At 38.8% G+C, this 27,786-nt stretch overlaps 1 protein-coding gene across 2 annotated transcripts in view; it reads right to left on the reverse strand.

Moving 5' to 3' along the window:
* Nucleotides 1-4,073: 4,073 nt before the first annotated feature.
* The window catches only part of LOC149114407 (uncharacterized), a 35,151-nt gene continuing 11,438 nt past the window's right edge, over nt 4,074-27,786 (reverse strand). The window contains exons 4-7 of one of the 2 annotated variants that reach the window (XM_089286872.1): nt 21,248-21,329; nt 20,632-20,702; nt 12,620-20,074; nt 4,074-5,879 (exon numbers count right to left, since the gene is read on the reverse strand). In XM_089286872.1, coding sequence (XP_089142998.1) covers nt 5,845-5,879; nt 12,620-20,063 — 7,479 coding nt within the window. In that variant the 5' untranslated portion in view covers nt 20,064-20,074; nt 20,632-20,702; nt 21,248-21,329 and the 3' untranslated portion in view covers nt 4,074-5,844. Of the gene's footprint in view, nt 5,880-12,619; nt 20,075-20,631; nt 21,037-21,247; nt 21,330-27,786 lie in introns of those variants that run through there. The other variant, XM_089286871.1, reaches the window with a different exon arrangement.

Here is a 27,786-nt window from a genome sequence, read left to right on the forward strand (position 1 = left end):
GAGCGTTTTCGAAAAGCTCCGTTTTCGTGACGGATTAGTGTGAACGGTAGGCCTAACCGTAGAAATAAAGCTCCGTTTTCAAACACCTCCAGTGTAGTGTGGATGGGGCCTAAGCGATGAAAGAGATCGACTCCGCTATAGACCAGAGAAAGTCTTTTTTATCCAAGTATCCTAAATTACATTTACTGAAACTTCCCGAAATGCAGAACATCGTCAACAGACACAATTTCTGGAACTTTCTCAGTGATTTTGTTTAATTTATAGCCGAGTGGTTAGGGCGCCGGACTTGAAATCCGGAGGTCGCGGGTTCAAGTTCCGCTCTGACCACTAAGCTGGAGTTGTTTCTCGGTAGACCACAGTTCAAGTCCTCGGCCGCGCTCGTAAATAGCCAACTGGTCTGCCTCCCGCCAGTAGGGATTTTTAACCATGTTATGTTCATTTGAATTATTTATTTCATTATTTGGTTTCATTGGCTCTGAAAAGCCCCATTGGGAGAGTGGTCAATTAAGATATTTATTTTATTTTATTTTATTTTATTTTTTATGCATCCATCTAAAAACCTTTACAACAATACAACAAGCTAAGTATTTTATTTTTCGTACCTCTTTTATTTCGTTTCAAACTCGATTTTACAAGCGGAGTACCTGTCTGCGAATATTCGGTATTTCTAGAAAATATTTAAGCCGAGGGGATATCCGAAAGTGACAAGTATTCAATATTGTCCTTGAATATTCCAGAACTGTTTCTTTACGAGTTCAGTCTAGGTTCCAATCAGTATAAATTCAATTTCACTTTTTCAGGCCCAGACCATTCAACGCCGGAGAAATTTGAAAACGACGTTTTCACTCTGAAAACGCATCAAATATTTCCTGTCCACACTACGCTGGAGGAATTTCAAAACGCAACAATCAACGGTCACTTTGGATTTGTGTTTGAGAAAAAGTCGGGCACGGGAATCACATGTTTATCGAGGCGTGGTCCTTTTTTTTTTTCAAAAGCTTCGTTTTTAAATTGTTTTCCTTCCATACTTTTCGTGACGGATTAGTGTGGACGGTAGGCCTAACCGTAGAAATAAAGCTACGTTTTCAAATTTCTCCGGCGTAGGATTTTAGAACGATGCAATTAATTTCAAAACTTGGTTTCGAAGACAATTCTAGTTCATTTTGTTTACAATTCGGCGAAGATTTCCACTCCCAAGGCTAATAAAATGTATTAGGAAAAGACGTCGAAAAGAAAAATAAAATTGAAAAAATAAATTAAAAAATTCTCAATTGGATACTCTCGACTCTGAACTGCAAACTCAGATGAAAATATGTTACATCATGTCGAGATAGAGTTTCTCAAATTGAAAACAAAACTCGGTTAGCTTTGCTTTTTCAAATCCAAATTTTAAAAACTTTTGTAATTCATCAATTATTTAGACTCAATAATCTACCATATCCTTCCGGATTCGACCGAGAAGCGACTTTTGCGATTCAGAAAGAAAGTTGGTTGTAATTATCTGGTCCTCCATGTTATCACCATGACCTGAGGCCTTGTTACAAACCGTCACAATTAACAAACTAGGCTTTTTCTCTCTGGCGTTGAAAATTATTAACACAAAAAATCACTGACTGAAAAGTTATTCTCTTTCTTGTGGCCCCTGAAGGAAAATGGCGAGAAAATTGAACATTTGCTAGGCGAAATGTTATTACTGTATGTTTCTCTAACTAACTCTTTAAATATCGTTTTTGCCATAATTGCCGTGATAAGATAAAGCAATTAAGATATTAAGACAAGATTTCATAGTTGCAAGCAAAAGAAGTAACGCAAATAGAAAAAAAAATTGCAAACGAACGAACCAAGGTCAAAACACTGGGTAATTGGGCGTGTAGCCTAAATGTGTGGAGACTATAGGAGAATAGGGTCTGGTAAATTACACCTCTTCAAGATTGAACATGAAACAGAGTTTACTTGAATGTAGTTGTCTGTATGGTGATAAAGTAATGATCTGGATGGTGTCCGGGTAGTGTTAAAGTAATTTTGGAGCCACACGGCAGGTATTAAAGTCATTAAAGCCTGTTAACACAGAGATAACTTCTTGCAGTAATGTTATTAGCATCGAATATACGGCTAGTGCAGTTTTTATTGGTTTTTGGCTAGTTTTAATTTTATGCTGTTTAGTTAAAAATGATGATTGTATTGTATTTATACATTTTTAACACACAGAATTATAGTATTTTCAAATTCTCAGGTAAAGGGTTAAGTCTGTAAACGAGATAAGTGGCCCATTAGACCGGAGCTTATTCCGGTTTCTATTAGCATGTAGCGACCAGGAGTATTTCTTCACCCCACCTGGATGGATGCTAGTCCATCGCTGGGTTACTCCCAGCATTAAATTCGCCGCTGGTACCCATTTATACACCTGGGTGAAGTGTCTCGCCCAAGAACACAACGCAATGACCCCGGCCAGGGCTCGAACCCGGACAGCTAAAAATTTCGCAAATTTCAGCCGCCATATTCTTATAAAATAGATTCTTAATTAAAAAAGAACAAAGTGTATATCGCTTGAATATAGTCGCGTCAGGCTTTACTGTGTGACAGAGCTGCGTGTTCTTATTACCCAGTCCTCGGCGCCCGCGTGGCAAATGATGGGGACTTGGTAACCCGGAAATAGTTTATGCTAAAGATAAATCAAAGCAGTTCTCGTTAGTTCTTTAGTTCAAGACTAAAGTTGAACTTACTCAGCTTACCACTATATGAGAAATTCAAATCAGAATGAAATTCCAAATTTTTAACCTCTAGCAGCTAAAACCGCATCTCATTCAAAATAACAACGATGCACGAGATATAAGACGTTCGAACCATGGGATACGCTTTCGATTTCGACTGGCCAAGAAGTCTTTTTATATATCTCTATATACAGAACATGTATCAAATTAAAGAGACAGAACGAGTAGTTATTTAAGCGTTTGCATCGTGCAGCAGTGAAACTGGTATTTGTAATTCCTATCTGCTTATCCAACTCTCTCACTTATTTTGTGGAATTTTGCCACAGTCTCACTTTGGCGTATAGGTTCTGCCATGTTACACAGTCGGCACGTTTAATTTTTTCCTCGTGTTTCAGTTTCATTCGCAATACAAGGTACAATTACACAATTAAGGTACATGTTTGTCTTATAAATATATACTGTACATGTATGCATGCATGACTCAATGTGTAAAGTTTTACTAACTTCCTTTCGTCTGTGTTGCTGACAGCTAATAGTAAATATTAGCGACGCCTTTGGTTCAGACAAACCTACTTCATTAAAAATTTATTCTCCAAGGGAAGTTCTACTGGTTAGGTAGTCTACCCCTAACTTGCAAAATGGTTTTTCGACAGGATCTCATTGCTGCCTGAGTTCGATTCTTTCTCCTGAAAAAGCTATTGACAGGTAACCGGCTGTGTGAATTAACCCTGCCCTACCAATCATGAAGACGTGAATTACGCCCTACGACCACACCCAACTGCTCAAGTGGTCGGTGTGGGGTGTGGTGTGTGTTATCATCAGACAATAATTTTTTTTATCACGGCTACCCCCGGGAGAACGACAGACACGTGACATGCAAGGCAATACGGAACTCGAATAAGCAATGAGATGGACGACGCGAAGGACGACGCCCAGTAAAATATGAGAATTTACATTTTAATGATTGTACCGAATCTCGCAATTACCTAAGACCAATCAGTACGTCTATCATTTTTAAGAACTAGCTCCAACTGAATATGGAAAGAAAGCATTTTACTCCAAATAGAAACAGAAAAAAAGTCAATCTTGTGGTTCACTTTCTAGCCACAAAATACCCTAAATTTGGTTTGAATTTCACGTTGATTTTTTTAAAAAGTCAGCTAAGAATTTGTACCATGCACCAAGATTTGTACTATTATTATTACGTGGAGACACTTTGTTCTTTTCATTACGGCACAACCGTAATGGATCTCTGAAGCTCTCTATTAATAATCCCAATACCTGTTTCCCTTGGAAAGGCTATAAATATTTTCTACAGAATAACAAAATAACAATAATTTTATTTACAGAGTAAAGTAGGTAAAGTAGTAAAGTAGTTTATTAAAACTCTCTTGCAGTAAAACAACTGAATTAACGAGTACATTTTACAATCTTAAATTATCTAAAGTACAGTAATTTACAAGTATAACAGTGGTACTATCAATTGAGTCACATAAAATATTTAAATGTAAAAAAGTCCTCTACTCTCTTTGTCGTGCAGGCCTGCATGTTTACAAGTATAACAGTGATACTATCAATTGAGACACATAAAATATTTAAATGTAAAAAAGTCCTCTACTCTCTTCGTCCTGCAGGCCTGAATGTTCCGGAAAAGATAATACTTTTGTGTTTTCTGCCTTAAGGGATAGTTAAGCACGTCCAGGAGTGGACTGGGGAGCAGATGATGCAAAGGGTGGGTGGGGGGACTTTATTTTCGCCATATATTTATAGCACAAGTGTACTCTTCTATCATCTAACCTATCTAGTTTACCTAATAGTAATGCATGAGCGTATGACTCTGCTTCGGGGTAAATTATGTTAAGCGCCCTTTTTTTTACAGAGGGGGATTTCCTGTATTAATTCAATAAGCAATTTACGTTTCATTTTCGGTGATTAGGTAATAAACAAGAACTAAGGGATTCCCCCAAATGAGCTTACGTCATCACCTACTCGTACGACTTTCCTTTAACGAAGTGAGTTCCGTTCTGACTGATAACAACAAGAAGGATCTGGAAAGAGAAGCTGGAATCTCGGTTCTTAGTTAAATCTTGTCCGAATTTCTCGGGCCCCATTTCATACTACGCCAGAGAAATTTGAAAACAAAATAATCACCGGTCTTTATATGGACTTGCGTTCCAGAAAACTGGGAAAGAGAAATCACACGAATTATATTGTGATGTCATCGTTTTTGAAAAGCTCTGTTTTCAAAGTGTTTTTCTTCCAAAACTAAAACGCAAAGCCGGCGTTTTCAAATTTCTTCTGTTTCGAAGAACGTTTTCTAAAAGCTTCGTTTTCGAGAAGGATTTGTGTAGACGGTAGGCCTAACCGCGGGATAAAGCTGCCCATTTTCAAATTTCTTCGACGTAGTGTCAAGGCTATCAGTTCAAATTCCTGTCCTTTTCTTGCAATAAACTCTTTACGGATTTCAGATCTTAGCTATAAGTTAAAAAAGCGTTATTTTGTCAGCTGACAGTTGAAATTTTTACCAATTCTCTATGTCTTTGTCATACAATATGCTTATTACAGTACTTCCTTTCGTTTTAACGTATGAAAATGCCAACAAAAGCTGTGCAGAACACGTACAGTTGCATAAACTTTCTTCAGAAATGTTACAACGGCCAAAATACATGTTGTTTTTGACAGTATAATTTACTTTAAAATCCTACTTTCCTCATTAACAATTGCTACTAAGCGTCAGCATTCTTTTTTGTACAATATTTACAAGTTTAACAGCACGTTTCGCTGGTAAAACATCAGGTTTGTCTGTTAAGCGTCACTTTGGTATTACAATATACTTTATGTTTTTCCTAAAAGAGAAGATTCAGAACAATTTCTATCATCACGTCTAAACGTTCGATACATTGCAAAGAATTTACCTTAGGCACTGAGGTTTTTCTGGTTTAGGCAGTTATTTGAGAGTTATTTGAGCTGTACACTGCAGTATCCGGGAAAGTTTGAAATCTTCTTTCGTCGCTAAGAAAACAAATAAGAAAAACTGAAACTTGTAGGCTAAATGTAATCGTTGCAGAAATTCTTGATCATAATCTCTATCCAACTTAGCAAAAGCACCAACACTGGCACTTTTCTTTGGGGGTCACTCGCTGTCGTCCTGGTCACTCTTGGCAACACCTGACAGAGGAAATAAGCAAAAAACAGTAAAAAATATAGCCATACAACTACGCCAATGTTCAGTTCTCGGCAGGAGCCATAATCGGGGACGGAGATCGTAAGTCTTGGGTTCCGCGCGCACCTATGATATGGGACAACTTTTCTATTTTTAGAACAAATTGCGCCATCCTGACGTCATATATCCGCGTGGATCCACGCACATGTCGGGGGCTCTCGCGTGGATGTTGTCACGTTGCGTGACTAAATGGTGAGAGTTGCGAGATTCTCTTGCAGATTTTTCACAGCGAATATGCAGTTATTTGCTATGAGCTAATGAAAGAGGCGAGTTTTTCAGGGTCGAAAACCTAACTTCAATTTCGCGCTATGAATGACTAATATCTGCTTTACGCGTATTAAGCTTTTGCTTTTGTTCTGTAATTATAAAGAAAATTTATGTAAGAAAGCTCTTTACTTTTGGTATCGAGTTCATTTGTCAGTTTCCCCAACAATGCTTAATCATAACCAATCCATGTTTTTGATAGTTTCTTATTGTTTCGGGTTTTTTTGGCAATTTTGCCAAAGGGCCCATTAACCGATTCATGCGCGCGCTCGCGCACGTTGCTAAGGAGGTGAAATTTCACTTCCGGTCAGTTACGTCAGCCTGAGCGCGGAAAATAAAAACAACTCAAAAACTTGCAAATTCGCTTACATTTTAGACGTTTTCTTTGTGTTTCGCAAAATGCAAAGTAAAAAAAATATAAGCAAAGACAAAATAAGAGAGAGAAAGAAAAACAAGAGGAATAGAAAGAGAAAAACTAACTCCGTGTGGCTTTGTCTGATCTTACCGAAGTGCACTGGTGCTGTAAATTGCGCACGCGCTGAAAGGGTAACTTCCAATAGATATCGGGCGCACTTCCGGTTTCTTTAAATGCTAAAGGAACGCGGTCTTTCATTAAATCCAGCCTTTTTCGACGAATTTCAATTAAAGCCAACGTTGGAAACATAGCTATGCATTCCTTTTTTCGAAATTTCATGCCTTTTTTCAGAAAATTACGAATTTTTCAATATTTTGAAATGCTCTCAAAATCTGACCTTTTAGAAATGAAACAAAATCGATCATAGCGTAATGAGGATTTCGATTAAAATGTTAGATCAATGAAAAAAATTCCGATAAAGTAATTTGCCTGGAAGCCTTCGCATTTTTTCTGTATTAGTCACATGACCATGGGCGTGAACTGATGACGTCATCACTAGTGTTACTGGTCATAAAAAAGTTAAAACACATCAAATAACTCTGAACTAACTAAAAATGATGAGGTTACATGGGAATAAATTTTCCTTAGCAACAGCTCGAAAAGATCGGTTAATCAGCCCTTAAGTAGCTCATTTGCATAGTGCAGCGCGTGCACTTTCAAATCCAAGTCCGTGTTTTCAATTGTCAACAAATCTTGACAAAGATTTCTTTCGTTACCTTTTTTGTTGAGAAGCTGCAACAATTTTCACCAACGCCAAAAGGCTACTAACATCATGTGTGTTTCTTTAACATAGTGAAATTTTACACTGCCAAAATAAAATAGACAAGGAGTTTTGATAACTCAAGCAACAAAATCGAAATCGTTATTCGAGTTGTTTAAAGAAAGCGTTATCGTAATTTTGCTGATTATTTCTGCTGTATTCACATATTTTCAGGTAAGTTTTTAATATGTTCTCAAACATTTATCAACCCTAAACATATTTAAAAACTAGAGATATTATATGAGTTCGATGTACGTTTTCATACGAAAGTGGGGAAGTCCAATTTGTCATGTTTTACTGACTTTACAAAACACGCATCGGCGGGCTCTCTTATTGATCGACAACAGCCAATTTATTGGATTTTTACACAAACAAAACTGAGCAGCATCTACAGACATAAAATTTATTGTCACTTATCTGGCGTTGATAAACCCATCAAGCGTTGCTTACAATTCAGACGAAACTCAAACTTGCAATTATTATTTTTTTCTTTTCGGTCTGACTCTGGCGAAATCCTTGCTAGCGTGTTCATGTGGCAAGAGGAGGGAAACTTTGAAGTCCCGAAACGCTGCCATATCCAAATATATCGAACTAGTTTTTTGCTGTGTTTTGGAAAAGCTGTTAAGATTGCCTGCCTGTAAAAATAAGATAAATTCTAATTTCGCGGCACGGGTCGAAAATTCGATTTCGCTCATATTCTTATGGTAGATAGGCTAGGGGATGACAAAAACTACTGGATAGTTTTTTTGGCAAAATATCCTTTTATTTCAAAGAAATATGCAAATTACCAAATTCCGTTAAAATCGTCATTTGACGCACCTTTTTATTAAACAAGTTTGAGAGCCTCGCAAGCAAAAACCACATCATTCTTCCGTCTTTAAAACACTCAAATATTTTTGTGCAATGTTTAAATGTGTACTGGATTGATTTTAGGGAATGTTGCGTTGTCTCTTTGGGTGCAAAATAATTAAATTTCGAAGACACGTATTTCATTCACTTAAAAGTACTTCGTGAATCCAAAAGGTCTAGATAGCAGTAGACACGTAAAGATTTTAAGGAAACGACCAATTTTTTAAGTTTAAAAGACATGTTTCGACAGAACTTCTGTCATCTTCAGTTGAATGAATGATTACAAAGCAAGTTGAATAATAAGTAGGCAAAAATGCTAATTAAAACAAATAGTAACAACAGAACGTGAAAAGGTGTAGATAAAAAGGATAATTTTAGATTTACATGGTGTAATTGCTGATTGAGGCAAGGTAGTTCTTTTTGAATATGGATAGCCTCCTTTATCTTCAGTTGAAAGCTGGTAGTGGCGTGATCTAAAATATGAAAGCAGTCTATTGAACACAATGAGCGACAACGTTCAGAATTCTGAATTGTTTGAAGATGTGAGAGGCCCTATCAACGGCTAAGTGCTCACGTACGCGTGTGAAAAAATGTCGGGAGGTTTCGCCGACATAACAGGCATTACAGCCCGCACATGTAAACTTATAAACCACACGTGAACGAAGCCCGCCGGGGATAGGGTCTTTCACACCAAAAAGGTTACCTATCTTAAAGGAAGAAAAAACTAATTTGATGTCTAAATCATTACAATAGCGCTTGATTAAGTGTCGAGAATATAAGTAATTTTCGCCATGTGCAAAACCTTCAAATGGATTAAGCTTCTTGTGGTTGAATCGCAGAAGGATGGTCTACGGATTCCTGTAACTATTTCTTTGGGCAAATGATTGTGAGCGACGCGAGAGCTTTTCAAAGTACGTTAAAAATACAAATATTTGACCATCCGTCGTCAAATTTCAATTTACGGGTTAGACGTATATTTTAGCATGTGCCTCATGACTTGACCTATAATAAGTTGAAATAGACACAGAGCTGATAATTTCCAAATTTTCTAGCCTTATTTGTTGTAAAAGGCAGGTTCAAAGCCGATTTGACGTGTTTCTCTCACCATTCGTCGCACATAAAGCAGAAGTTTGTTTTTGTTTACACAAGGTTAACGTGGGATGTACATCGCCTACTGTCAACCTATTATTGGTCGAATACCATGAATCTGTGACCATCTTTCTACGCATATGAACATCACTGCATCTAAGTCAAAAACGGCTGAGTCATTTGTAGATAGTTGCTTGCTTTGCACTGCGCCAAAATATTACGTTTGATCGATTGTTGACCATTGCTGAAAAGCGTGTCGGCGCAGCACAATCTTACAGCCGTTATTTGTTCGTCACGCAATGCTGTCACGGCATATGCTGCACATTTTGATCTGTTTTGTATAGAGCACTCTCAGGATAAGTGAAAGAATTTAATCATTGTTCATCTGTTTGTTCATATATAATAATAATAAGTGTATATTTATTTAATCGTATTCTATAGTGTACGTGGCCTCGGTCCAAATCACGTTTGTTGTACGGTCTGATGTTTCAGACAACAGCTGATAAAGCTAGTGCCTGTACTCACTAGAATTTTAAAAAAAATCGCCATAAACAAATTGTAGATCAATGAAGCAAGAACGAACTGACATCAAAGAAGGAAATCACAACGTGTCTAATTCGTGAGAAAAACAGACTAAATTTAATTAGTAATTACATGAGTAAATAGCCCTGGCCATGCCATTTTAGTTGGCGTATTTTGTTTGCTTATTGGCGAGACATTGGTATGTTTGTAACAGAAAATAGAGGACTGTTGTCAATACAGTCCAAAATTATTGTCAGTAAAATATTGTAAATTAAACACCTATTGACCGGTTACCTCCGCGGCCACCACCGTTCCGATAAGGGCTTCATTATTGTCTTTACCCCTATTAAGCGGCCACCCAAAATTTGAAAACTTTGTTTTGGAAAGGGCGATGGCAGATGAGAGTCTGAAATTGAAGGTGCATGACGAGTGATAATTCAAACACACGTCTATCATGATTGTCTTGAATTGACTCCATGTTCACCGAGAAATTTATAACCCGATAGTGAAAAATTAAATATTCAAGGTACACCAACCTCTATTTAAGCGGGCAACCCCATTAAGCGGTCACCACCCATTTCCCCGAGGGTAGCCCACTGTATTACATATAAGCCAAAAATAATTGCACGGCGCGAAAAGACCTGAGTATGAGTTTAGCGTTACAGTATTACGCAGGGCATGTAGATAGCGGTGGTCGAGTAAAAGATAACAACAGGGGCAATGGTAAACTATTCACTCTTTTCATTTATTAATTTAATCTCTTCCTACTCAAAACGATTGTGTGTTCCCAGTCGTTCCAAGTCTTACGGAGCCTTACGTATTAGCATAGAAATTGTCCTACCCCTACCCCCTAAAATGGGATGACAGCACTGCGTGACGAACAAGCAAGGAACCTCTGCAAGCAAGGATTCAAGCAGCAATAGATCAAACGTGATATTTTGGTGTAGTGCAAAACAACCAACTATCCACAAATGACTTGGCCGTTTTTGACTTAGATTCGGTGGTGATCATATGTGTCGAAAGAGGGTCACAGATTCATGGTATTCGACCATTAAATAAGTTGACAGTTGGCGATGTACATCGGACGTTATGTAAAAAAAAGAAAACTTCTGCTTTATGTGCGACGAATGGTGAGAGAAACACGTCAAATCGGCTTTGGACCTGCCTTTTACAGCAAATGAGGTTAGAACATTTCGAAATTATCAGCTCTGTGTCTATTTCAACTTAACATAGGTCACGTCATGTGGTGCATGCTAAAATATACGTCTAACCCGTAAATTGAAATTTGACTACGGATGGTCAAATATTTGTATTTTTAACGTACTTTGAAAAGCTCTCGCGTCGCTCACAATCATTTGCCCAAAGAAATATTTACAGGAATCCGTAGACCATCCTTCTGCGATTCAACCACCAGAAGCTTAATCCATTTGAAGGTTTCGCACATGACGAAAATTAATTATATTCACAAAGTACTTTTAAGTGAATGAAATACATGTCTTCGAAATTTAATTATTTTGCACCCAAAGAGACAACGCAACATTCCCTAAAATCAATCCAGTAAACATTTAAACATTGCACAAAAATATTTGAGTGTTTTAAAGACGGAAGAGTGATATGGTTTTGCGTGCGAGGCTCTCAAACTTGTTGAATAAAAAGGTGCGTCAAATGACGAATTTAACGGAATTTGGTAATTTGCATATTTCTTTGAATTAAAAGGATATTTTGCCAAAAAAACTATCCAGTAGTTTTTGTCATGCTCTAGCCTATCTACCATGAAAATATAAGCGAAATCGAATTTTCGACCCTTGCCGAGTTATTTCCCATTTTTATGGACAGGCACTCTTAATCTCTTAATCTCGAAACTTGGAGAGGAGTAATGTGGAGCTGTTGTAATAGAAGCTGCGGAACACAATTTGGTCAGTGATATATCTTAAAGCGGCACATAACAAAATTCGACACTGTCTTACTTCACTCAAACTGGAGCAGCTTATGACGAAAATACTGAAGTAAAATTCCAACAGACATGAACGTATTGAGTTGTGGGCAAAAAGCATCAAACATTTCGGGAATTTTCGGCGCCATTTCCCCGCGTTACATCCGCAAAATTCCTCTCAGCATGTACGCACGTGTGCCGCACGGGATGGCGCAATTTGTTCTAAAAAAAGAAAAATTGTCTCATATCATAGGGACAGCCCCAATACTAGAAATGGCGGGCGCTTACGGTCTCCGTCTCCGATTATGGCTCCTGGTCTCAGTTAAGCATTTTCTTACAAAAGCGGCTGCCTGATTACAAAACTGAGTTACGTTTAACACATTAGATTCTGTGCGCCCTCTGATTGGCTCGATGCTATCTTTCATCTCTGTATAAAACAAGAAACCCTGTTGTCGTTTTCTCGCCCAAGTAAATGAGTTAAAGCCATGAATTTTTCCGTCATAAAACATCACGGTAACTTGAGGCTCCCATGGAAAATATGGAAAGTTGTCGTCTGCTGCTCTTGCTCAAAACACGCTTCACTTTTTGTTTTCTTTCAAAAATTGCGTTACATTACACGTTACTTAATTTAATGGTCTACACTCACATGACCGTCAGAACTAGTTATCAGTTGTAAAATAAAATACATCAGTCGCACAAGATCAAACGACAAATGTTAGGAAATAGTTACATATGGAAACCTAGCCCTATTAAAACTGTCTGAGAATACATTGATCGTTAACATGTATGGAAAATTATGACTTAATAGCCCATTGCTAGAAAAATAAAGGCACGTGCTTTCATTGAATCTTACCTTTCTTTCCAAAATCAAATGTCACGTCATCTCCAATTAGTATAAAAGGTGCCCACTGATTCATACCATAGCCCTTTCTTCTCATCCACTTCATGGCCTCGTGTAGAGATTCACCAGCACTTTCCCCAGCCAATAGGTGATCGTAGAAATGAGTCATTAACTGCTCTGTTGATTTGTCATCCAGGGCCCACAGTGCCACCAACACTGAGCGTGCGCCAGATCCTAAGAATGCTCGGGCAATTCCAACAGCTCCTTCGGCTTTTGTCTTTCCACGGGCACTATGGCAACAGCTAAGGACTACCAGTTTAGCTCGCAGTTGGACTTTAGAAATGTCAGACATAGTCAATAAGTAGAGTCCTTCTTGAGGTATCCCGTTAGGATGACGAAACGATGGTGCAAGGGCAATTTCTCCTCTCTCAGCATCGCCGTGTGCGGCTAAATGAATCAGGGCTACTGAATTCATCGCTTGAAGTACTGCCTGCTTAGTTGCTTGCTGTCCTAACAAAGGCTCGACACCCAGCTTTTCTGCTACCATCCTCGCTTCGTTTTCTGCACATTGCAGTCGCGAAATGATCGTGAGTTTTCCTTCGAAATGCACTTCACCAACATCAGGATTTCCCACTATCAAAGCACCAGTCTGACGGTGATAGTCTGCTGGACTTTCATTGATGAGCTTGAGAGTTGTTAAAGAAGGAACAACACGAATCCTGAAAGTCTCGGATAAGTACTTTCCGCTTTTATCAGTTAAGGCAGCAAATGGAATTTGGTATAAAGCGCGATCAGGAACAATGATGATTTCAGGGCCCTCAAGAAAGCTCACCACTGGAGCGATAATAAGTTTGTAACAGATAGGAAGGTTCATTTTGGGTCCTTCGTTGTCTTTACTTTCGTTTCCAATTCGCCAACTTTCATGGCTATCTTTCTCGCATGAGTTGGATTCTGGCTGCAAAACGTGTAAAGATCGGTCTTCGCAAATCTCGTCTGGTAAAACGCCAAAACTTCTGAAATCAAAAAAGTCTTCCACTTGTTGACTTAATCCTTCGCCAGCAATTAAATCATTTACTTCAATCTCCTGAAAATGTGTGACTCCACCTGCTTTGAGAATCCACAAATATATACTGTCAGAATGATATGAGACGTACAGACAGGTACGATTGCATATGTTGGCCACGGTGCTTTCAAGACCATCCCATGTGCGAGGATCAGCTGAGATTTGATTCTCCACAGGGTACTGAGAGTACTGAGCTGACATTAAATCTGCCAAAGCCCTGGCCCTCGATAGCTCTGAAACATACAGAGCTTCAGTAGGATTCCCGGTTTCACAGAGCAACGCACTGAGATCTCTGTAGGAACGAATATTGTGGTCAGAGAAGGAAATCTTAAATTGATCGTTGTCGCGGAGAGAGCCGCGCATTTCCTCGCATTTTTCAATACCAGAAAGGAAATACGAGATCGCTTCCTGAATCTTTCCTTCTTTCATTCTAATGCGTGCCATCATTTCGAGCGAAAGGAACTGAATCGCAATGTCTCCAATCTTCTCACTTAATGCAAGTGCGTCCTTGATATACTCTTCCGCTCTATCATAATCAGACTGCCTGAAAAACCACTTTCCAAGCGAGACATAACCATGTACTTCTGTTTCCCTGTTTCCAATTTCTTTGCTTCTTGCAAGACTGCTTTCATAATATTCTTTTGCCTTGATTAAGTTATCTACAGCCAACTCCAGGTCGCCTTGGTTGAGGTAAAATTGGGCGACCCCTTTTCTGTCTCCAATGTCTGTAAAGATAACAATAGCTTTCTTATTACATTCATTAGCGCTGTGGTACTTTCCAAGCGACTGAAGTTTATCTCCCATCCTTAGGTAAGATAGAGCTATTTTTTGTCTGTCACCGATATTTTTGCTGATGGCCAATGATTTTTCATCGTAGTATGAAGCCTTCTCATATTCGCCAATTAATGTATACACATTTCCAAGAATTGTGTAAGACGCAGCTTCTCCATTTCTGTCTCCAATTTCTTTCTGGATCGCTAGTGATTTCTCGAGATGCTCTCTAGCCTTCTCATATTCGCCAACTGATCGATACACATTTCCAAGATTTGCGTAACACCTAGCTTCTCCACTTCTGTCCCCAATTTGTTTCTGGATCGCAAGTGATTTCTCGAGATGTTGTTTAGCCTTCTCATATTCGCCAACTGCTAGATACACATTTCCAAGATATGCGTAAGACTTAGCTTCTCCACTTCTGTCCCCAATTTCTTTCTGGATGGCAAGTGACTTCTCGAGATATTCTGTAGCCTTTTCATATTCACCAACTGATGTATAGACGGTTCCAAGGCTTCCGTAACAAGCAGCTTCTCCATTGCAGTCTTCAATATCTTTAAGGATCGCAAGTGATTTCTCGAGATGTTCTCTAGCCTTCTCATATTCGCCAACTGATAGATACACATTTCCAAGATTTGCGCAAGACTTAGCTTCTCCACTTCTGTCCCCAGTTTGTTTCTGGATCGCAAGTGATTTCTCGAGATGTTCTCTAGCCTTCTTATATTCGGCAACTGATAGATAGACAGTTCCAAGGTTCGCGTAACAGGCAGCTTCTCCATTTCTGTCTCCAATCTCTTTCTGGATGGCAAGTGACTTCTCGAAATGTTCTGTAGCTTTCTCATATTCGCCAACTGATAGATACACATTTCCAAGATTTGCACAAGACTTAGCTTCTCCACTTCTGTCCCCAATTTCTTTCTGGATGGCAAGTGACTTTTCGAGATATTCTGTAGCCTTCTCATATTCGCCAACTGATCTATAGACGGTTCCGAGGCTTCCGTAACAGGCAGCTACTCCACTGCAGTCTTCAATATCTTTGAGGATCGCAAGTGATTTCTCGAGATGTTCTTTAGCCTTCTCATATTCGCCAACTGATCGATACACACTTCCAAGATTTGTGTAAGACTTAGCTTCTCCACTTCTGTCCCCAATTTCTTTCTGGATCGCTAGTGATTTCTCGAGATGTTCTCTAGCCTTCTCATATTCGCCAACTGATCGATACACATTTCCAAGATTTGCGTAACACCTAGCTTCTCCACTTCTGTCCCCAATTTGTTTCTGGATCGCAAGTGATTTCTCGAGATGTTGTTTAGCCTTCTCATATTCGCCAACTGCTAGGTACACATTTCCAAGATATGCGTAAGACTTAGCTTCTCCACTTCTGTCCCCAATTTCTTTCTGGATGGCAAGTGACTTCTCGAGATATTCTGTAGCCTTTTCATATTCACCAACTGATGTAAAGACGGTTCCAAGGCTTCCGTAACAAGCAGCTTCTCCATTGCAGTCTTCAATATCTTTAAGGATCGCAAGTGATTTCTCGAGATGTTCTCTAGCCTTCTCATATTCGCCAACTGATAGATACACATTTCCAAGATTTGCGCGAGACTTAGCTTCTCCACTTCTGTCCCCAGTTTGTTTCTGGATCGCAAGTGATTTCTCGAGATGTTCTCTAGCCTTCTTATATTCGGCAACTGATAGATAGACAGTTCCAAGGTTCGCGTAACAGGCAGCTTCTCCATTTCTGTCTCCAATCTTTTTCTGGATGGCAAGTGACTTCTCGAAATGTTCTGTAGCTTTCTCATATTCGCCAACTGATAGATACACATTTCCAAGATTTGCACAAGACTTAGCTTCTCCACTTCTGTCCCCAATTTCTTTCTGGATGGCAAGTGACTTTTCGAGATATTCTGTAGCCTTCTCATATTCGCCAACTGATCTATAGACGGTTCCGAGGCTTCCGCAACAGGCAGCTACTCCACTGCAGTCTTCAATATCTTTGAGGATCGCAAGTGATTTCTCGAGATGTTCTCTAGCCTTCTCATATTCGCCTACTAATAGATACACATTTCCAAGATTTGCGTAAGACTTAGCTTCTCCACTTCTGACCCCAATTTCTTTCTGGATCGCAAGTGATTTTTCGAGATGTTCTCTAGCCTTCTGATAGTCGCCAACTGATAGATACACATTTCCAAAATTTGTGTAAGACACAGCTTCTCCACTTCTGTCCGAAATTTCTTTCTGGATCGCAAGTGATTTCTCGAGATGTTCTCTAGCCTTCTCATATTCGGCAACTGATAGATAGACAGTTCCAAGGTTCGCGTAACGGGCAGCTTCTCCATTTCTGTCTCCAATCTCTTTCTGGATGGCAAGTGACTTCTCGAGATGTTCTCTAGCCTTCTCATATTCGCCAACTGATAGATAGACGATTCCAAGACTTGCGTAAGACTTAGCTTCTCCACTTCTGCCCCCAATTTCTTTCTGGATCGCAAGTGATTTCTTGAGATGCTCTCTAGCCTCCTCATATTCGCCAACTGATAGATACACATTTCCAAGATTTGCGTAAGACACAGCTTCTCCACTTCTGTGCCCAGTTTGTTTCTGGATCGCAAGTGATTTCTCGAGATGTTCTCTAGCCTTCTTATATTCGGCAACTGATAGATAGACAGTTCCAAGGTTCGCGTAACAGGCAGCTTCTCTATCTCTGTTTCCAATCTCTTTCTGGATGGCAAGTGACTTCTCGAGATGTTCTGTAGCTTTCTCATATTCGCCAACTGATAGATACACATTTCCAAGATTTGCGTAAGACACACCTTCTTCACTTCTGCCCCTAATTTCTTTCTGGATCGCAAGTGATTTCTTGAGATGCTCTCTAGCCTTCTCATATTCGCCAACTGATAGATACACATTTCCAAGATTTGCGTAAGACACAGCTTCTCCACTTCTGTGCCCAGTTTGTTTCTGGATCGCAAGTGATTTCTCGAGATGTTCTCTAGCCTTCTTATATTCGGCAACTGATAGATAGACAGTTCCAAGGTTCGCGTAACAGGCAGCTTCTCTATCTCTGTTTCCAATCTCTTTCTGGATGGCAAGTGACTTCTCGAGATGTTCTGTAGCTTTCTCATATTCGCCAACTGATAGATACACATTTCCAAGATTTGCGTAAGACACAGCTTCTCCACTTCTGTGCCCAGTTTGTTTCTGGATCGCAAGTGATTTCTCGAGATGTTCTCTAGCCTTCTTATATTCGGCAACTGATAGATAGAAAGTTCCAAGGCTCGAGTAACAGGCAGCTTCTCTATGTCTGTCTCCAATCTTTTTCTGGATGGCAAGTGACTTCTCGAGATGTTCTGTAGCTTTCTCATATTCGCCAACTGATAGATACACATTTCCAAGATTTGCGTAAGACACACCTTCTTCACTTCTGTCCCTAATTTCTTTTTGGATCGCAAGTGATTTCTCGAAATGTTCTCTAGCCTTCTCATATTCGCCAATTGATAGATACACATTTCCAAGATTTGCGTAAGACTTAGCTTCTCCACTGCTGTCCCCAATTTCTTTCGTGATCGCAAATGATTTCTCAAGATGTTCTTTAGCCTTCTCATGTTCGCTAACTGATGTATAGACGGTTCCAAGGCTTCCGTAACAGGTAGCTTCTCCATTTCTGTCTCCAATTTCTTTGTTGATCGCAAGTGATTTCTCGAAATGTTCTCTAGCCTTCGCATATTCGCCAATTGATAGATACACATTTCCAAGATTTGCGTAAGACCTAGCTTCTCCACTTCTGTCCCCAATTTCTTTCTTGATCGCAAGTGATTTCTCAAGATGTTCTTTAGCCTTCTCATGTTCGCTAACTGATGTATAGACGGTTCCAAGGCTTCCGTAACAGGTAGCTTCTCCATTTCTGTCTCCAATTTCTTTGTTGATCGCAAGTGATTTCTCGAAATGTTCTCTAGCCTTCTCATATTCGCCAATTGATAGATACACATTTCCAAGATTTGCGTAAGACTTAGCTTCTCCACTTCTGTCCCCAATTTCTTTCGTGATGGCAAATGATTTCTCAAGATGTTCTTTAGCCTTCTCATGTTCGCTAACTGATGTATAGACGGTTCCAAGGCTTCCGTAACAGGTAGCTTCTCCATTTCTGTCTCCAATTTCTTTGTTGATCGCAAGTGATTTCTCGAAATGTTCTCTAGCCTTCGCATATTCGCCAATTGATAGATACACATTTCCAAGATTTGCGTAAGACCTAGCTTCTCCACTTCTGTCCCCAATTTCTTTCTTGATCGCAAGTGATTTCTCAAGATGTTCTTTAGCCTTCTCATGTTCGCTAACTGATGTATAGACGGTTCCAAGGCTTCCGTAACAGGTAGCTTCTCCATTTCTGTCTCCAATTTCTTTGTTGATCGCAAGTGATTTCTCGAAATGTTCTCTAGCCTTCTCATATTCGCCAATTGATAGATACACATTTCCAAGATTTGCGTAAGACTTAGCTTCTCCACTTCTGTCCCCAATTTCTTTCGTGATGGCAAATGATTTCTCAAGATGTTCTTTAGCCTTCTCATGTTCGCTAACTGATGTATAGACGGTTCCAAGGCTTCCGTAACAGGTAGCTTCTCCATTTCTGTCTCCAATTTCTTTGTTGATCGCAAGTGATTTCTCGAAATGTTCTCTAGCCTTCGCATATTCGCCAATTGATAGATACACATTTCCAAGATTTGCGTAAGACTTAGCTTCTCCACTTCTGTCCCCAATTTCTTTCGTGATGGCAAATGATTTCTCAAGATGTTCTTTAGCCTTCTCATGTTCGCTAACTGATGTATAGACGGTTCCAAGGCTTCCGTAACAGGTAGCTTCTCCATTTCTGTCTCCAATTTCTTTGTTGATCGCAAGTGATTTCTCGAAATGTTCTCTAGCCTTCTCATATTCGCCAATTGATAGATACACATTTCCAAGATTTGCGTAAGACTTAGCTTCTCCACTTCTGTCCCCAATTTCTTTCTTGATCGCAAGTGATTTCTCAAGATGTTTTTTAGCCTTCTCATGTTCGCTAACTGATGTATAGACGGTTCCAAGGCTTCCGTAACAGGTAGCTTCTCCATTTCTGTCTCCAATTTCTTTGTTGATCGCAAGTGATTTCTCGAGATGTTCTCTAGCCTTCTCATATTCGCCAACTGATGTATAGATGGTTCCAAAGCTTCCGTAACAGCACGCTTCTGCTTTTCTGTGACCGATTTCTCTACTGATTAGGAGCGCTTTTTCATAGATTTGTTTTGCTTGGGCGTATTTACCCTGATGGAGATAAATTCCTGCAAGATCTATACTTAGCTCACATTCTTCAAGTCTTTCTCCACTGTCACGGTGAATTTGGAGAATTTTTTCTGCATATCTTATGGCGTTTGTGTTATCGTTGAAAATACTACAAGCCTTGCACATAGTAAAATATATCCTTGTGTAGAATGATTTGCTTATTTTCTTGTGTTTTAAACCTGCTGTGTCTTTGAGAATGAACAAGCATTCCTTGCATAATCCGATGGCTTTTAGGAATCGATTGGTGTTGAGAAGGAAATCAGCGATAATGAGGCCGATTGAGATAACTTGTATGACTTCGTCTACGTTGTTCATGTCAATTACTTCTGTCAGAATATAACAGAGAATAAAAGTGTACACAAACTTGGAAACAAGTCCAGTTATCCATTTGTCAACTATTGTTGTTATGATTGTAATAGGAACATGTTTGCTTTACTAAAACACTCATATACTAAAAAATGTCTGCTTCTGTTATCTATCGAGCTAATTCATGACAGAAATCATCGCTACATATTATAGATAAAGCTTTTTTTTTGAACGGACAATGTTAAGGTCTAGAAATTCATGAACTCGAGATCCAAATTATTCTCGGTTTTACAGTTGATTACAACACAAGCAGGTTATTTCGTCTGTAGTGTTCTTAATATACAATAATTAATTTAATCAATTGAAGACGTTCTCAACAATATGTCTATCCAGACATGCGCATAATTAAGCACTAAATAATCGGGTATAAGTTTCCTCTGCCCTCTTCAGAAAGACAAAGTCTAACAGGGAAGTGAAATAGTACTTTCATATTTTGCTGTTAGAAACACGATTAGCGACTTCCATATATAAGGTCATTCTTGTTTGAACAACAACAAATAATACTGCAAACACTCACCACTTCCTGTTCTCTCGGTTTCAAGAATACAAAAGCAACGACAGCGTCTGTTTACACTGGACTTTGTTTGTCTATGAGACAACATACAAACCATCATAAGCTCATTCAAGAGACGTATTTCTTTAACAATTCTGATTTTGCCTCTAACTCCATGCAGATATAGAAACACACTGCCAAAATTTAATCATAAAGGAAAGACAGTGGTACAAAATTGAAATATGCAGATAAAGGTAAACCCCTTAGAAATTGAAAGCCACGGGCCAAGTAAGACAAACATGCCTCAAAATTCACAAAAAGCAGAAACAAGCAAAATTGGAATTTTCCGCCGATCCGCGAAGGTAAGCTCACAAAACGGAAAGTCACGGATACACAGAAACACGCAAAACTGGAAGTCTTGATCCCGGGTCTTAGTAACAGACAAAGATAGGCGTAAAACCTCCTGTTCACAGACAAAATTAACACGGAAATCGGCAAATTCAGCGCGTATGAAACTAAAAGTCACCAAGGATTGCTTTCTAAAGCATGACTTGTGTATACTGAACATTACAATTATTACTTCATACTTACAGTATTGAAACTTAATATTTATGGTCAGAAAAGCGATACTTAAACTTACTATTCTATCCGTTACTTGAGAAGTGAGCTTCGGAGCGAAATCCAACGTTAACTTCACCCTTGTGAGCAATAAGGCTATTCCCCTAACAAGGACAAGGATACATTAGTACTTCATTTTTATAACTACTGAGAGGCATTTTTAACGCACAGTAAACATATAAAACGACAGCATCAAATAGACGATATTTTATATCTAGGTTAAGTTGGGCCACCCTGCGAGCAGAGCCTCTTTTATCGCTTTTTTGAGCGGACAGGAGACGGAAAAAGAGGCTCTGCACAAATCTGCTTTAGCCTTTGAAGTCGCCGTAGCCCCAAATCTCGGGCTAGCCATTCCGGTTTACAGTCGTCAAACTGGTTTTTCGAGTGCGAGCATCAACTTTTACGATAAACCGATGATCGAAACTGAGCCCACTGGATGCAAGAAACACATGGCGGCGAAAGGGCCGGCGAAAGGAGATCGTGCGAAAATGCTTGACGATGCTCTGCTTACACGCAAGCATCAGTCAGCTTCTGTCAAGTCTTTCACATCTGGGACTTTCGTGTCTTTACCCGGGGTCATTGGTCACGGAAAATCTTTCATTTTATAAGCTTTTTAACCTTCGCTCCCGTTCTCAAAAGAGTTGCAAAAGCACTCTGAACTCTGATTTTCTCTGCCCACTACCTGCGCTGATCAAAGACCAAAGCCAAACTTACCAAGTTTTCGGTATGAATTGTTTGAAGCTCGAGGAATTTAAACCGGGTGACCCCGTCGATTTGTTGTTTTCAAGTAAGGTATTAAGAGCAGCTTCGTCTAAATATCAACTAGACTTGGAAATAGCGAAAAAATCGAATTTCTTCAAACTCGCCCAGAATGAAGCCCTACGGGTACTAGTTACAAAAATATTGTTTTAAGCTCGATAAATCAAAAATTATTTTTTTTCCGCAATTTTTTCGTTTCGATGCCCCAAATCGGCCAAAATCCATCGAAAATGAGCGGCATATTCAGAGGCTCGTAAACTCAAAAGTAAAAATCTTCATTACAATCTGATTACACGTCGTATTTGTACTTCCTTTCTTGTCTATTTAGAGCTAAATAGATCGTGATTTGATTGGAACAAAAATATTTGATGAATTTTCTAAATTAACGACCCAAGACAGCTTTACAAGAGGTCTACATTTAGCCTATTTTCAAATGCTAAAAAGGCGTTCTGGTACACGGCTTTTCCCAAAACGCCTAGTTTGGTCTGAAAGAGCATTGTTTCTTCTTCAAATCAGTGAAATAAAATTTTTGGGTAAATAAAATCGCGAGCGCTGAGATAGCGAACTAAATGCAGCACTTCTTCCTGAAAACGTGACCTTTGACCCAAGTGTAACGAAACCGATTACTGCAAGAAAACCCGGAAGAAAAGCAAACGCTTCGTTATTTTGAAACAATTTCTAGGGATATCTCTCCGAAACCATGATTGCAAGAAACTATTTCCAGATATGAAATCTTACAGGGTCAAAAAAGGAGCTAAAGGGCGCATTTTGACACAATAACTTTGTTTGCTGAGAATTGAATTGAAGTCAATTCCAGTGAAATTTGCAAACTTGAAGTATGTTAGCCGATACTTACCTGAATATTTATATTTATAGAAGAGTCGTCTTCTTGGATTAACCTTCAAAAGAAGCTGGACCCAGATTTGGAAACCTCTACAAGAAGAAATGTTTAATGTTCCGTGACCTGCCCGCTGCTATAAATTCCATGCAGATGCCAACTGCATGTTTGTCGTAAAACCAACTGAACTCCACTGACAGTTTCCATGTGCAACCCCAAAATAAACAATCCCCAAAAATGTAAAGTGAAATTGGCTGTCTTCATGAACAGTTAGAAGCTAGAGTCAAGTTCCATTACGTTTTAAAAGTGCTTGATTTTATTTGTGTGCGTCGACTTTGTTCACTACTATCACGTTCGAATACCGCGAATCGGTCACGTCAAAACAGTGCAGACCGTGCAGACTGCAGACACTTGTTTGGGCTTTTCATTGTGACTCCTTTTTTTGGGTCTAGTTACAAAATAGTGTTAAATATATCTGAAAGTTTGTCATTTATGCAAAGGCTGCACAAGCGCAATATTTGACTCTTGATTCAAAAGACAAACGCGTACGAGACTTTGTATGGGAAACTTACTCAGTCTGCACGGTCTGCAGTGTTTTGGCGTGACCGATACTACACAGTATTCGAAAGTGACAGTAACTACTGAGTGAACAAAGTAAAATCAAGCACTTTTAAAACGTAATGGAACTTGACTCTAGCTTCTAATTGTTCTTGAAGACAGCCAATTTCACTTTACATTTTTGGGGATTGTCTATTTTGGGGTTGCACATGGAAACTGTCAGTGGAGTTCAGTTGGTTTTACGACAAACATGCGGTTGGCATCTGCATGGAATTTATAGCAGCGGGCAGGTCACGGAACATTAAACATTTCTTCTTTTAGAGGTTTCCAGATCTGGGTCCAGCTTCTTTTGAAGGTTAATCCAAGAAGACGACTCTTCTATAAATATAAATATTCAGGTAAGTATCGGCTAACATACTTCAAGTTTGCAAATTTCACTGGAATTGACTTCAATTCAATTCTCAGCAAACAAAGTTATTGTGTCAAAATGCACCCTTTAGCTCCTTCCTTCACCCTGTAAGATTTCATATCTGGAAATAGTTTCTTGCAATCATGGTTTCGGAGAGATATCCCTAGAAATTGTTTCAAAATAACGAAGCGTTTGCTTTTCTTCCGGGTTTTCTTGCAGTAATCGGTTTCGTTACACTTGGGTCAAAGGTCACGTTTTCAGGAAGAAGTGCTGCATTTAGTTCGCTATCTCAGCGCTCGCGATTTTATTTACCCAAAAATTTTATTTCACTGATTTGAAGAAGAAACAATGCTCTTTCAGACCAAACTAGGCGTTTTGGGAAAAGCCGTGTACCAGAACGCCTTTTTAGCATTTGAAAATAGGCTAAATGTAGACCTCTTGTAAAGCTGTCTTGGGTCGTTAATTTAGAAAATTCATCAAATATTTTTGTTCCAATCAAATCACGATCTATTTAGCTCTAAATAGACAAGAAAGGAAGTACAAATACGACGTGTAATCAGATTGTAATGAAGATTTTTACTTTTGAGTTTACGAGCCTCTGAATATGCCGCTCATTTTCGATGGATTTTGGCCGATTTGGGGCATCGAAACGAAAAAATTGCGGAAAAAAAATAATTTTTGATTTATCGAGCTTAAAACAATATTTTTGTAACTAGTACCCGTAGGGCTTTATTCTGGGCGAGTTTGAAGAAATTCGATTTTTTCGCTATTTCCAAGTCTAGTTGATATTTAGACGAAGCTGCTCTTAAGAGCGTAAATCCGAAAATTTCGAGAATCGGCCGACAGAAGCGAAATAACGAATTTTTTCTTATTTGACCAAAAGAACCCATTTGGCTAACTATTTTCGGAAATGACATCAAAAGGTTCGATTTCCTTTTCTTTTCTTCGAAATTTACAAAACTTAAAAATTCGGCCACAGGGTCTTCAGCGGCAGCCATGAGGCTTGAAATTTGGCACATGTTTAACATACTCGTATGGACGTACCAAACGTTGTCTTAACATACCCTTTACACAGTTTGTGGGGAATCTCTTAAACTTTACTCGGGGCTAACGTTTGTTTAAAAATGTTGTTTTTTACAAAATAGTCAACCCTCGGAAGCTGAACCATTTACGGACCTAAAGTGATAAGGCTAATATTAGCAAACTTTGAACTTGTCAAATGCTGTCTGTTATATTACAGTCAAGTAAATAAATATATCCAAATAAAAGCGGGTTGTTTATTCTACTTGCCTGGAAAAAATTGCAGGTGGCCCGTAGAAACTGTTCCGTTGAGAGAATTTTCCGTGAGGTCACTTTGACGCATATCTGACTTAATTATTCAATTGTTAATTATTGCGCAATTGCTACTGTTCCGAATATTTTTTCATTTTATACATTTCCATTAAATCTTGTAAGGTAAAGAAGTGCAAACAAGTTTTTACAACTCAGCTTATCAATACACCAATCTGTTTGTTTTTTCAACAGCACTAGTACTTTATCAAGAGTCACGCAAACTATTTCACACGGTAGCGAACTTGACTATAGCTCCGATGGATCCTTTTTGACATGGATCTTATGCAATACAGCTAATACTTTTGTTATAAGGAGTACAGATAGCCACTCAAGCAATGGGAATACAAAATTTGTGAAACGTGAAAGGGATATCTTTAAAACATAGACAACAACTATAATTAAATTAAACAAGGAACGTCGCGTTAAACTTTACAGTATCACTACCAGTAGTAAACACTTACTTGCTTTGCTGTAGTATTTTCATATGCAAAATTTCCATTCACAAAAAAGTTTGAGATATGGTATATTCCAGAATCGGTGTATATTAGTAAGACGTTATTTATGTTCTTACTTTATGATTAAATATTTCACTCGAGCTTCGGAATAAACTGAGTACACATTATTAAATTAAACGGAATTCCTTGAAAACGTAAATTAACAGATTCATTCCTTGCTTTGGAATTCTCAATAGGCTGGTCACTTTGGATCTTCATCGCATTGCTACTTTTTTCATGAAGTTTGCCTTGATGAAGAAACGATTTTCAGGCCAGTGAAAATACGTGTTCCTCAATCATACCCCTAAATTGTGTTGCGTGACAATGTGATCAGCAGTTGAATTGCCTGAGATGTCATTGCCTCTCTTAAAATATTAAGAGGCCTGTTCTATTAGATGCCAATTTTTTTATGTTCTTTCAATCCTTCCTTTAACCGGCAGTCCGCCGCTTTAAGCTATATTTGGTTTTTGTAAGGATACGACGTCGGTACTAAGAAAATAGTGTGCTGTGTTACAGGGCACTCTTGCTTCGCGTGACCTCAAAAATCTGCTAGGAGAAAGGACGAAGGAAATAAGATAGGTAGTGATGCCTTAGTGCCTCTCAATTCCAAATTTTTCTTTTATTAGTCTCCTGTCGTTGATGAGTATACGTGCGTGTCTATTGTCACGTAACAACCCTGAAATGGCAAAACTGTTTGACGGTTCACAATACAGGTTGACCCTTTTGGATTAGCTTTATAGAATGCAAAACTTTACTCAGCAAGCTAAACCGTCTTCAAATGAGAATCATCGTTTATGTAGGCTCATCAATTTCAGTAGAAAGTAGCAGTACGCAAAGGAAGTGTTACACACACTAAAAGCAAATCAGGGTTGAACGCATCAAGTTTGAAACTGAGTACGCCAATCAAAGTAGTAAATATTTATCGAGTTAAAGTTTGGTTGTCGCTTAAATGTTACTAACTGTCAATAAGGAGATCTAAGTAAACATCTACACGGATGCTTACATTCCAGTACAGGTCCATGCGATGTTAAGGTAATTCCGTATCGCCGACAATTTAACAAGGGAAAACTGGAAACGACATAAGTACATCCAGTAAGTAATTTCTACTGAATTGTGGGTGGATTAGGTTGTTACAGCCCGTTACACCCGCACGGATAGACTAAGCAAGAAACCGAACAGACTTGACTTGTAATGGTACCCCGTGGGTACCCCGCAATAGTATTTGTAGCGTCACGTGACTCGCGTCGTTCCTTCGTGTTTCTTTGCAAGAGTTGTAAACGATTCATGTCGAAAGCCGTGAAAACGAAGTGCCGTGTAAAGCTGTGAAGCCGTAATAAATACGTTGTGTTACCAGAACATAGATCACACTAGCCAATTATATGATCAATATGATCGGGAATATGATCAAAGACAAGCAAATATTTGTAAATAAAGTAAACAACTTTGAGCGAAACAGTAACAGTTTAATAGTAAACCTTTAAACAGTGTTTAAAGGCAGAATATAGATGGAAATACTAACTTACCCTCAGAAACCTTTCAGCTAAGTTCTTTCCATGTTTAATTTTATTTTAATTCCGTTTTATTATCGCAACTGGGAGATTTATTTAAGTAAGTGAACTCTGATACGATGCGCTGTAAAGGGGCCTTCCTGAAAAATTCTCTCAACGGAACTACTTTTACGGGCCACCAGTGTTATTTTCTAGACGGAAAGTAGACAGACCCTTTAGTCATTCCGCACAAAATCGGTGACAAAAAGGATCAATCTAGCCATGTATATTTTTGCCTTTTTTTTTTTCAACCAGCTGGCCACGTTCGCTACCGTGTGAAATAGTTTGCGTGACTCAGGATAAAGTACCAGTGCTATTAAAAAACCATTAAAGAGATTGAATTGGTCTATTGATAAGCTGAGTTGTAAAAACTTGTTTGAACTTCTTATCTTGGATTTATTTCAATTCTTTACCGTAAAAGATTTAGTGGGAATGTATAAAATAAAAAAGTCGGAAATAATAGCAATTGCGCAATAAAAAATTGAAAGTGAGATATGCGTCAAAGTGACCTTACGGAAAATTCTCCCAACGGAACAGTTTTACGGGCCACCTGCAATTTTTTCCAGGCAAGTAGAATAAAGAACCTGCTTTTATTTGGTTATATTTATTTACTTGACTGAAATA

The sequence above is a fragment of the Orbicella faveolata genome, unplaced genomic scaffold (assembly GCF_042242905.1).
Source record: "Orbicella faveolata isolate gen_17 unplaced genomic scaffold, um_ofav_v1 contig_14, whole genome shotgun sequence".
Classification (NCBI taxonomy): Eukaryota; Metazoa; Cnidaria; class Anthozoa; order Scleractinia; family Merulinidae; genus Orbicella; species Orbicella faveolata.